The 12,034-nt window shown below is 43.8% G+C and overlaps 1 protein-coding gene and 1 long non-coding RNA gene across 4 annotated transcripts in view; both read left to right on the forward strand.

Annotated features, from left to right (window-relative positions):
- The window catches only part of CDC5L (cell division cycle 5 like), a 30,323-nt gene extending 28,416 nt beyond the window's left edge, over window positions 1-1,907 (forward strand). For all 3 annotated transcript variants that reach the window (XM_027672742.1, XM_027672744.1, XM_027672743.1), the window contains 2 exons: window positions 155-367; window positions 1,436-1,907. In XM_027672742.1, the coding sequence (XP_027528543.1) occupies window positions 155-367; window positions 1,436-1,540 (318 nt within the window). In that variant the 3' untranslated portion in view covers window positions 1,541-1,907. The remainder of the gene's footprint in view (window positions 1-154; window positions 368-1,435) is intronic.
- A 10,017-nt stretch (window positions 1,908-11,924) lies between these two features.
- The window catches only part of LOC113961958, an 82,770-nt gene continuing 82,660 nt past the window's right edge, over window positions 11,925-12,034 (forward strand). The window contains exon 1 of the long non-coding RNA XR_003532418.1: window positions 11,925-11,990. This is a non-coding gene — a long non-coding RNA (uncharacterized LOC113961958). The remainder of the gene's footprint in view (window positions 11,991-12,034) is intronic.

Genomic DNA, 12,034 nt, shown 5'->3' on the forward strand with positions numbered 1-12,034 from the left:
TAGGTTGGTGCAAAATGTGAAGAACTATTTTTTAATAGAAATCAAAGAACTCGATCAACTCTACAATTCCACAGACACATTTTTACTGGTTTTTTTTTTCTCTTGACTTCTGAATTCTGGGTAAATAAAACAATTCTTGTGTTCATCGTGGCAGATAAACAGAGGCCACATGACAACTGAAGCAAAGAGAGCTGCCAAGATGGAGAAGAAGCTGAAGATCCTGCTGGGTGGTTACCAGTCCCGAGCCATGGGCCTCATCAAACAGCTGAACGATTTGTGGGACCAGATTGAACAGGCCCACCTGGAGCTGCGAACTTTTGAGGAGCTGAAGAAACACGAGGATGCTGCAATCCCTCGGAGACTGGAGGTGAGATTCCTAAATGTAATGCCTGAGGTCAAACACAGGCACTTTGTGGAAAAGATGTTTTTACAAGACACGAGCTCTGAGCTTCACAGCCTGAGTTGGTATCAAGTTTTTAATGTTCTTTTAAAATTTTGGCTGTTACCAGGTTCATCTGCTGTTTACTTCAATATCAAAGATTCTGTGATACATTTATTAGAAGCTGGGACTAATCTGACAGTATGTTCTTTAACTTTGGGGGTTTTTTATTTCCTTGTGTGGTTTATTTTATAAACCTTCTGAAATGCATATCGGCAGAAATTCCATATCTCTCTTGATTTGACTTGTTTTGGTTTTAATTACAGTTAGAACTTGTAAAACTTGTGTAAAATCTCCTACTTTCGTAAAAGTCAGTGGACCAAATGCTGGTATATACCTGAAATCAGTCCTTTGGAGCCACTTTTCTTTGTTCAAGGGTTCAAGGATCTCCAGAATATTCTCTTTTTATTCATCTAACGAGGCAACCCTCAACCAAGACTCAGTCCTATGTCTGAACAAGTGCCAGGCTTGCTTTCCAAGGACTGAGTACTCACCTGAGCACAATTTTTCTTTTTAACACTTTTTTTCTTCCAGAACAGAGGGTTCCATTGACTCTCAGATCTTCTCAACCTTTTGCTCTAAAAACATTAAAACAGATCAGTCCTTAAAACTGGTGGTTTAGAAATGCTGGTAGATGATTTAGTGAAAGATAACAGTAAAAACATATTAAATCAGATGATAGCTGCTAATAGCACCTGTTTTCAGTACATGGCAAGGTTCCAGTTTGAAATCTCTTCCTTTTGAAGCATTTGATCTTAACTGCTGCCAAAGACAGGGTGAGATACCTGAGATTTGAAATAAGATAACTGTGATTCTTGATACTTTACATCAACTGCCCTGTTTTACTTTTCTATTTAAAAGAAGTAATTTTAGCAATGTCCTGTCACAATTCTGACCTCTTCCTCTGAAGCAACTAAAATATAACCTTTGGTAAAGCTCTTCATGGGTGTGACTGTTGGAAAACTGACTGGTTGTTTAATGCTGTTTTCATTACAGTGTCTGAAGGAAGATGTGCAGCGACAGCAGGAAAGAGAAAAGGAGCTCCAGCAGAGATTTGCTGACTTCATGTTGGATAAAGAGACTTTTCAAGCAAAGTATTAAAGCACAAAATTCCTTTTGTCACTGATGTAACATTTTTAAAGTGTGCAGATACTTCTCCAGCAGCTTTTGCCAGCAGTTGCAGAAATCAAGTGTAGTCTGCTGTTTGCATCTTGTCAACTTTTGTTCCTTTAATGGACTGTTCCAAATGATCTAGGTAGGAATAGCTCTGGCCAGTGTTAAAAATAGGTTTGAAATGTCCAAAATTTTATTGAAAGAGAAGAAAAAATCATTCTGGTATGATTTTAACCATGTCTTCATTTGCTAGGGAACTCACATTATTCCTAGTGTTTTATCAGTCTTAAGACCTGTAAGATATGTGCCTGCAGAATAATGTCTTTTGAATAAACCTGGAATGTTAAAAAACAAAGAAGTAATAATATGTCTGTCTTTTAACTAAAATTGAATCTTCCCCTATCCCAACCCCCTTTTGTGTTTCTGGTAAATTGTCTTTCTTCCCTTTCCCTGCTACTGCCTTTATTTTCCAAGGCTGTAATTTGTAATAGGAAGTACCTGTGCGGGATAATTGTGGCCCAGGTAATACCCTGTTCCTGACTCTTCTCTGTGGATGTGACTAAACACTCCCAGCTTTATCAAGATGCTCAAATAGTCATAGTGGCATCATTTCACCATCCTGAAACAGGGTAGATGTAAGTTTTACAAAAGGACCCAGCACAGCCTAGTGGTTCCCACAGATTTCAGCAGTACCATTACATTTTCTAAGTATTAATTCTTTTAAAACATCTGCTTTGTTGCCCGGAGCAGCCATGGTGTGGGTTGGGAAAAAAAGCTCCATATTTGCTACTCTTCTCCTTTCACCACATCCCAACAGGATACAGTTTTCTCATTGCTCTGACCTGAAGGGTAAGGATGGGCTTATGGAAGGGGGTTAATTCATTATTTCCTATTCTTTGAGATTTTTCTAAATTTTATCCAAAAATCTTGTTAGTACAGTTGTCACACCACACTTGAGTTAGATGTTGCTGTTTACAAAATTTTGTGTGCTGTTCCCAATGTTTTTAATACAGGAATTTGCCACAGTCAGGCATCTCATTAGAGATTTCTATAAAATTTTTTCTTAAAAATAGAAAGACACTTTCACATTTTTATTTTTGCGATGGTGTTCATCACTTCTTCAGAGATCCATCTTACTCCCAGCTCTTACACTTTGAGTCTTTTGTTTGTGGCAATGCACAGGGAAAAAAAGGCAAAACTGTATTGTCAACAGCACAGAATTTAGCAATTAAATACATCCAGTTGGATGCATCTTACAATTTTGCTTCTACGTATTTGGATTTAAATGAGGATTTTGCTATTTGCAGTTTTACCAGATTAGAGTGTCACTTTGTTTCACTTTGGAATGTTACTGGGGGACACTGTCAGGGCTGTGGCTGTGTAGCTGTTTCAGTGCCATCCATGGAGATCAATGATAATCATATTTTTTTAAATGTAACCTGTCCGAATTCTGCTGATCACTGGCAGGAGTAGGTACACAGCCAGCCTTGGAATATCTTTCCCTTTACTCACAGGGACATCGTTCTTCTGAAGTATTAATGCAATTATAGACTACATACTTCTAGAAATGTGTTAAATATTTAACTAAGCCAGAGCACATCTGGAACAAAGTATTAAACATCAATCTTGTAGCATATGGGGTATTTTAGCTTGGATGGTTATACCCAAAAGGAAAAATCGTGGCATATCATGACAGTTCTTGTGGTTGTGTGGTAGCTGGAGATATTAACTGAAAACCCTTGTAGGTTTACCAATACCACAATTACAATTATTTCCTTTCTTTTTAGGGCTGCAGCAGAACCTCTTTGATGTTTCCTGTGTTTTTGACAGCTTGGGATGGGAGCTAGACAGATACTCAAACATTTGGCCTTAACAAATAGTTTTAATGGCAAATTCAGAGGGACTGATCAATCACAAAAGACTTTTCTTGAAATGCATGCAATTAACCAGTCAGTAATTGCAGCAGGTGGGGATTTGTGGCATGCAAAACAGCAGATATGAGGTGGTTATGTTTGAGAGGTACTTGCAGGAGGTTTGCTCAGTGTTTTCTGCAGTTCAGTTTGTTTACACAACACTTAAACAGGTTCACAGTTTTCCCTGTCTTTAGTCAGAGTTTTAGTCCTGAGGTTTCTGTCCATCTCAATATTGACAGAAAACTAATGAAGTCTGCTGCCTTAACTTTAAGCTTGGTTGTGCCCTACTTTAGGCTTTTACCTGCCCTGAGCTGCCCTGAGGCAGCCAGTCCTAGATCTGCTGAAATTACCCCAAAAACTGCACACTAGGTGCTCTGTGCATGTGACTGTTGGATCCAGAGAGATGTGAATGGAGCAGGAGAGCCTGGCTAGAACATGTCAAGATGAAGAAATTCAGGTGTGGTAGCTTAAACTGGAGTACTTGGAAAATCTGTTCAGCTAAATTTGAATGCTGGTAGATGTCAGTGCTTCCAGCCACAGGTGATGATGGAGCTTGGGCTTGCCAGATCTATTTCTTGGGCTTAGGCCTGGTTTATGTCCCGAACTGTGCTCCCTGAATCTCTTTCTAAATTGCTTCCTAACTGAATACAGACGTTTGGTGGACACGAGTGACCAGCACACCTTGATACCAAATTTTTATTTTAAATTTCTGAAACCAGCCACTGATTTGATCTTTCTTTCCAAAACAATAGTAAGTATAACCATAAACATTGCAAACTAGTGAACACTTTGCTGCAGTGGGTAAACCCTACCCTGACTGACTTACAGAGGTGGGATGGGGGTTGTGCTGTGTGTGTTAACAATTATTTTGAGAATTATTTAACATTCTCCCTGAGAAATTCATTTCCATTTAGCATGCCAAGATATATCTGCAAGCCTTTAAATAATTTCAGCTGATGATTTTCCTCCCTTCCTGGAATCAGACTTGGCGTTTACATATTGGATCAATCCCGTAGCTGGAGCCTGCTTCAAAGTCCATGGAGTTGATAAGACCGTCATTTACTTCAATTGAGTTGGATTCAGGTACCTGGGAAAGCCAAGGGGACAGCAGGGCTAAGTTATAACAGCTGGGTGTCTCATCCATACCCGACAGATAACAGGAATCATGAGCTAGAGGGAAGGGGGAGACTTCTCTAAAGCACAGGAGGTTCCCTGTGAGAAATCCAGCAGAGCTGGAGCCAACTCTTCCGAAGATGGCAAATCTCCAGAGGAATAAGAACTGTGTAACACTGTAATTAGTCACTGCAGCCAGGGATGGCCAGAACACACCGGAGTTCTCTGGCTACCTTAAGCAGAGACAAAAGAAAGAGCATTTTGTCATCACCTATTGCTGCTTATTCTGGTTGTGCACTGTTGTTCGCTGGGGCAGCACATTTGGTTTAAAATATGTTAATGCAGCTTGATTGTCCAATCCCCTGCACGGAACAAACACGAGCGGGGCCAGATTTCACAGAGTCACAGAATATGCCAAGTTGGAAGGAACCCACAAGGATCATTGAGTCCAACTCTTAGCCCTGCCCAGGACCATCCCCAAGAGTCGCACCATGTGACTGAGAGAATCATCCAAATGCTTCTTGAACTTCAGCAGGCTTTGTACCATGACCACTTCCTTCGGGAGCCTGTTCCAGCACCCAACCACCCACTGGGTGAAGAACCTTTGCCTAAAATTCAACCTAAACCTCCCCTGACACAACTTCAGGCCATTCCCTCTGGTCCTGTCACTGGTGACCACAGAGAAGAGGTCAGTGTCTGCTCCTCCTCTTCCCCTCACGAGGAAGTTGTAACTGCAATGAGGTCTCCCCTCAGTCTCCTCCAGCTGAACAGGCCAAGCGACCTCAGCTGTTCCTTACACAGCTTCCCCTCAAGGCACTTCACCATCTTCATTGCCCTCCTTTGGATACTCTCTAACAGCTTAATATTATTCTTATATTGCAGTGCCCAAAACTGCCACAATATTCAAGGTGAGGCTGCCCCAGTGCAGAGCAGAGCAGGACAATCCCCTCCCCTGACCAGCTGGCGATGCTTTGCCTGATGCCCCCCAGGACACGGTTGGCCCTCCTGGCTGCCAGGGCACTGCTGACTCATATTCAACTTGTCCTCAACCAGGACCCCCACGTCCCTTTCCGTGGCACTGCTTTCCAGCATCTCATTCCTCAGTCTGTATGTTTGCTGAGGTCTCTCTGCAAGGCCTTCCTGCCTTCCAGGGAGGCAACAGCTCCTTCCAGTTTTGTGCAAGTCATTTATGAAGATGTTGAAGAGCACAGGGCCTAGAATGGAGCCCTATTGTACCCCACTAGTGACAGGTCGCTAGTCTGATGTTACTCTATTCACAATTACCCCCTGTGCTCGAACTGTGTGAGCCAATTGCTCACCCAGCACATGATGTGTTTGTCCAGCTGTGTGATCCTGTGAGAGACAGTACCAAAAGCTTTACTGAAATCCAAAAAGATTACATCAACTGGCTTCCCTTGATCATAATCGAGGTAGGAAGTGCAAATGAAGATGAAGTGGTGCAGAACAGTGTGTCCAAAGAAGGGCAACAGAGCTGGGGAAGGGTCTGGAGCACAAGTCCTATGAAGAGCAACTGAGGGAGCTGGGGGTGCTAAGTCAGGAGAAAAGGAGGCTCAGGGGGGACCTTATTGCTCTTTACAACTCCCTGACAGGAGGTTGTAGCCAGGTAGGGGTCAGTGTCTTCTGCCAGGTTACGAGTGATATGACAAGAGGAAACAGCCTCAAATTGCACCAGGGGAGGTTTAAATAGGATATTAGGAAAAATTTCTTCACAAATGTTGTCAAGCACTGGAACAGGCTGCCCAGGGAGTCACCACCCCTGATATGTTCAAAAAACATGCAGCTGTGGTGTTCAGGGACATGGGTTAGTGGTAGGCTTGGCAGTGATGGGTTAATCATTGGACTCGATGATCTTAGAGGTCTTTTCCAACCTTAATGATTCTGTGATTGCCTCTGTCAGAGGATGTCCCATTTCATTGTCTTCCTAAAGTGAGTGAGAAACACGGGCTGCAGTGCTCCAAGGCCATGAGGCAACTACCCACAATTAGCTCCTCTAACCAACTCAACTGGATCTGAGCCCCTGATGAAAACACTGGAGATTCATTGTTCTTTGTGATCATGGCCTGAACATCAATTTCCACATAAAATGCATCAAAAACCATGTCTGAACTTTTTGTTTTGGCTGCAAACTAGCTAACAGTATCATAAACTAGTGTGTGAACTTTGGCTTGCCTTCAGCATCCCCGGACAGTGATGTTGCTAGAGAAGAGAGATTACTGTGGTCTGGACTTAATCTGCCTCACATTCATCTCAGAATCCAGCTTGCAGTTATCTTCCATAATGTGGCTTCAAAGCAACACCTGTCTTCCAAGCAGGATTTAAAAGTGAAGTATCAAATAGCATTTCCCCCGTTTTCCTAGCTGAGTGAAATGCACATTGAAAAAGAGCCAGAAACTCATCTAAAGGCAAAATGTCCTCATAACTGATTCCAGACCTGTGCTCTCTACCTTTCTAGGGCTCCAGCTTGTACCTTTCCTTACAAACACAAAATACCTGGTTCTGCTGGTCTTGAAGACTCGCACGGACATCAGGAGTGAGATCAGGCTCTGAAAAAGGCTTAAAAGTATGTTTGACATATATCTAAGCCAATTCATCCTTATATCTTCACTAAGCGCACACAATTGTCTCACTCTTAATCTAAAAGTTCAACATGAGCTCCAAACACTTTGCTGAATCAGGACTTTAATAATGTTGAAGGAAAGAGGAGTAGCAGTGGATAAAAAAAGAGGAGCTTCACTCCTCTGGTTGCATGCAGGCCCTTAGATAAGTCATCTCCCCTACAGCAAGCCTCATTAATGTTTTTATGCATTGAAATGAGGTGGCTTTAACCAATACCTGCTGCCTCAGGCACAACGGGTGCTCATATTAGGTGAAAAGGTAAAGGAGTGGGTATGAGCAGCGTTTTACAGCGTCACTTCTGCTGCTGGTGTGATTACTCATGGTGGGTTTGATTGTTTGCCAGTTGTTGGGGGGTGATGTCTGGGTTTATTATAATTTATTGAGAGATACCTTAGTGTCAGGATTAGAAAAATCTTGCTTTCAACTCAAAGTCAGAGGTTTTTCGCATATCAGGTTAGACAGGGTCTGCCTCATTAGATCACTTTCAGGTTTCCAAGTTACAACCCTGGTTCTGATGTATTTGGATTCCTCACAGATTCCTCAAAGGAAATGCAAGTACCTCTTTTAAGATCATTTATGTGCATTGAAAGCATTTACGAATTGCGACATGAGGAAACACAGACTATTTTATTATTTATTCAGTTCATATATCAGATCTTTTGCCAAGTACATGCTACTGGTAAATGCCTCATAGGATGAGACAAATGTGTGTTAGGTTCCCCTCTTCTCTCTCCCGGAACAGAAATGTGGGCTCTGTTTTGTATAATTATCAGGCCCAGTAGCATTTTAAAGTGTGTTATGCAGCTTAGGTGAGACTGTGGCCCCAGTGAAACCGATGGGAGATTTGGCTTCAGCTTCAATGGAACTGAGATTTCCTTTCCTCTCCTCTTCTGTCTGTATTTGATGAGCCTTTCTGTCAGGAGAAGAAAGAGATCCTCTTTTGAAAAATAGTCATAGATGCTTAATAAAGCTGAAAGAGCCAGCCAGGATTACATTTTTAGCTCTATAGCCAGCAAAATCTATTCCAGAACTAATTCTGATTAAAAGAACTGAATCTACTGGTTGAACCTCAGACACAAAGGCACCCCTGGAGTAATTCAACTGTATGATATACTTGTTTTTAAAAAAAACTAATTATTGCACTGATCTTGGTAAAATCTGGCCCTTGTGTAAAGCATTGATTTCAAAACTGTCTCTCTCTTATCTGTTTTTGTTCACGAATTATCTTAAGGCTTGGGCAGGACCATCACTGTAACTGACCTTTATAAAAAGAGTGAGTTTACTGGCCACATTAATTAAGAGGCATGGCAGACCATAAAATAAGTATAAATAGAAGTTAAATTATTCCACAGACTGTGTCCTCCCACTTTATTTTTTTCTTAATTCTGACTCAACCAGATCAATCTCTAGCACAGAACAGGCTTGTCTGTTCTTGGTCAGTGCTCCTCCCAAGCACTTCCAGAGGTCTGGGAAAGGGTAGGGTCTTTCATTGGACCATATAGGTGGAGAACACAGATATTCACAAAGTCCTAAACTCTGAAACTAGACTTTCACCTCCCTTTTCCAGCTGGTTTATTCAAAGATATTCTCTACAGAAGAACTGTACTGCTTCTACATCCTGAGCTCATCTTGGCTCCAACAGTGACCTCAGAGGTTTTCATTCCCTATATTCCTGGTGCTTTAGTTGTAAAGAAACAATTCTGGTCATCTTGCTTCAAGTTCAGAGGAAAACAAGACAAAACTAGGAACAGTAGTTTGGTGGAAGTAGAGAAATGCTCTTACTAATGTTCCCCAGCTCTCAGTGTTTTTTCTCTTGGCACCTGTGACCAGTATCCCAACAGGATTCACACGTGTGCCACCTGCGGCCCTGGCCAAGCTGAGTCCTGCAGGGTCACCAACCTGTGTAACCATTGATGGAGAAAGTACCAGGTTACCGGGAGAGCAGAGGAGAAGCCTCACCATCCCTGGCTGTGTCAGGACTGAAGCACTTCCTTAGGGAGGCAGAGCAAAAGTCTTGCAGATATAACCTGGAGCAGAGCACAAACCCTACTTTTCCTCAGGCCAGGAGAGCCTCAACCCTGCACTGCTCCCTCACCCCATGGGGTGTTTTCACCCCATTAAATGACCAGTCATTGCTTTAGAGGGCCCTGACCAGTTTCTGTCCCTGTTCTGGCAAGATGTTTAGTGACACAAATGTGTCATTTCACTATGATAAAGTGCCTTTCTGGGGGAGATGCCAAACCTTCAGGCCTATCATGGATTTGAAGGTCCAAACCTTCGGTGAAACTTTTGCCAGCCCCAGAAATCAACCATCCGGTATCGCTGTGTTGCTTGGAAAGCATCCAAATTCTGGTGAAGGCAGAACTTTTTGGCTCTGGCCTCCTTCCTGGTCTCTTGACAGGAAGGTGGGAGTAGTTTGCCATCCTCTACCTCATGGAAGTATTGTACAGCAGGGAAAGAATTGTGTTTTATGTATTTCATGCTTGCTATAGCCCATCCTGTGGATTTTATAGAATCATAGGATCATTAAGGTAGGAAAAACCTCTGAGGTCATCAAGTTCAACCATCAACCCAGCACCACAACCATATGTCCCTAAGTACCATATCCACACAGGTTTTGAACACTTGCAGAGATGGTGACTCCACCACTTCCCTGGGCTGCCTGTTCAAATGCTTGACCACCCTGTCTGTGGAGAAATTTTTCCTAATGTCTAATCTAAACCTCCCCTGGTGCAACTTGAGGCCGTTTTATGCTGTCATTCTTAATAATGGCAATGCTACGAAAGTCCAGGGAAGAAAAAAAAAAGAGGTCCTTGAACCTACAATCAAAATAAAATATCCCAGCTAATTCTAAATCATGTTAAACTGGGGGTGAACTTAATCATCGGGGTGGGGACAGAATAGTAAATCCAATTTCCTAGCAAGTTTTTAGCGCTTTTCCTAATGTGTTTTTAGCAACAAAACAACCCCTCTGGCACTGTGTTTAACTTCCTTTTATTGCAGATGCCTTTTGGTTAACAGCAAGGATCTGATTTAGTTTTACAGTTACCCAGTGACCACAGGAGGCGGATTGTGCATCACCAGGGAATGCTCCAACGTCTGTCTGCCTCCCCTGCTTCCAGCAGGAACGAGGGATCCCAGGAGCACGGCCAAGCCCATGTGGCTGTGACAGTAATTGAAGAAACTGCTGAATCAGCCAAAACAAGGGTTCATAGCGAAGCTTGAGCCAGGCAGACACATGTCCTGGAAGCACCAAGCAAAAGATGACCACAAAGACTGGGCCAGGAGAGGTCAAGAGATGCCAACTGGCTGGGAGGCACCTCCTAGGACATCACAGTGGTTTGCATCTTCCTCACAAGGGGAAGAGGAGGGACAGACCCCGATCTCCCTGATGATCAGTGACAGGACTCAAGGGAATGGCATGAAGCTGTGTCAGGGGAGGTTTAGGTGGAATTTTAGGCAAAGGTTCTTTGCCCAGAACGTGGTTGGGCACTGAAACAGGCTCCCCAGGGAAGTGGTCACAGCACCAAACCTGACAGAGTTCAAGAAGCGTTTAGACAGCTCTCTCAGACACGTGGTGGCCTCCAAACGCAAGCTCAGGTAACCCCTTCAGAAGACAGTGCTCAGCATGGATCAGCCTTTCCCCACCCTGTTTTAAGGAGCAGAAGCCCAAGAACAGCTGCTCAGTGGCTGAGCGCCTGTCAGAGCCCACAGATGGAAGCAGTTTTCTTCCAGAAGCTGAGCGCAGCTTCCAAGCCCCAGGGTGGAAGGAGGACACTGCAGGGAAGCGGGGCAAGGCAGAGGAAGGGAGGGAGACAAGGAGGAGTAATGAAGTGCACACATGCGTACGTGTGAAGGAACGACCTGACACACGAGATGTGTGCCAGCGAAATTAAAAAAAATAATAATAAAAAGTGAGTCCTGATGCTTTCGTGCTCATGCAACACATGCAGGGCTGACCTCAGATGCCTTCTGTCTGGCATCACCACACTCCCACAGACGATGGGGCTCAGGTGACGTATTTGGTCTTTGGCCATCTCTGGCTCAAAGCTTCTCAACAGAGAACTTGGCCCAATAAAAAACAAGGGAAGGGGCAGCCACAACTGGAAGACACTCATCGTCATAATTCTCTGCTGCTGAGCAATGCCTGGACCAGGAGCTGCCCAGTTTTGTGCTGTAGCAACAAGGCACTCAACTCTTCTTCACCCCTTCCCAGACCAGGCAGACAGGAGCACTTCAAGGAAGAGGTTAGGAGGCTGTGGCCAGATTTGTCTTCGTTTATTTTATATCCAGTCACTGTTAAATGAAAAATATCTGAGCAGTCCTCAGGCCTGGGTGTAGAGCCCAGGGCTGTTCACTGCTTGCTGCCTGCCCCCATGAGGTCACAGGGTGCTCTGTGCAGGGCACAGCCACGTCTGGAGAGGCTGAGGTCACTTGTCTTCTTCAAACTGGAGAAAAAGAGGCTGAGGGCTGCCCTCATTGCAGTCTACAGCTTCCTCATGGGGGGAAGCAGAGGGGCAGGCACTGATTTCTTCTCTCTGGTTGACCAGTGACAGGACTGAAGGGAATTGCATAAAGCCATCTCAGGGGAGATTTAGGCTACATACTAGGAAAAGATTCTTCACAAAGAGGGTGGTTGAGCACTGGAACAACCTCTCCAGGGAAGAGGTCACAGCATTAAGCCTTCCAGAGTGCAAGAAACATTTGGACAACATTCTCAGACACATGGTGGGATTCTTGGTTGTTGTGTGCGGGGCTGGACTTTGATAATTCCTGTGGGTCCCTTCCAACTCAGGATATTCTGCAATGGGCAGCCCAT

Source organism: Neopelma chrysocephalum, unplaced genomic scaffold (genome assembly GCF_003984885.1).
Source record: "Neopelma chrysocephalum unplaced genomic scaffold, ASM398488v2 Primary Assembly neopelma1_97517, whole genome shotgun sequence".
Taxonomy (NCBI): domain Eukaryota; kingdom Metazoa; phylum Chordata; class Aves; order Passeriformes; family Pipridae; genus Neopelma; species Neopelma chrysocephalum.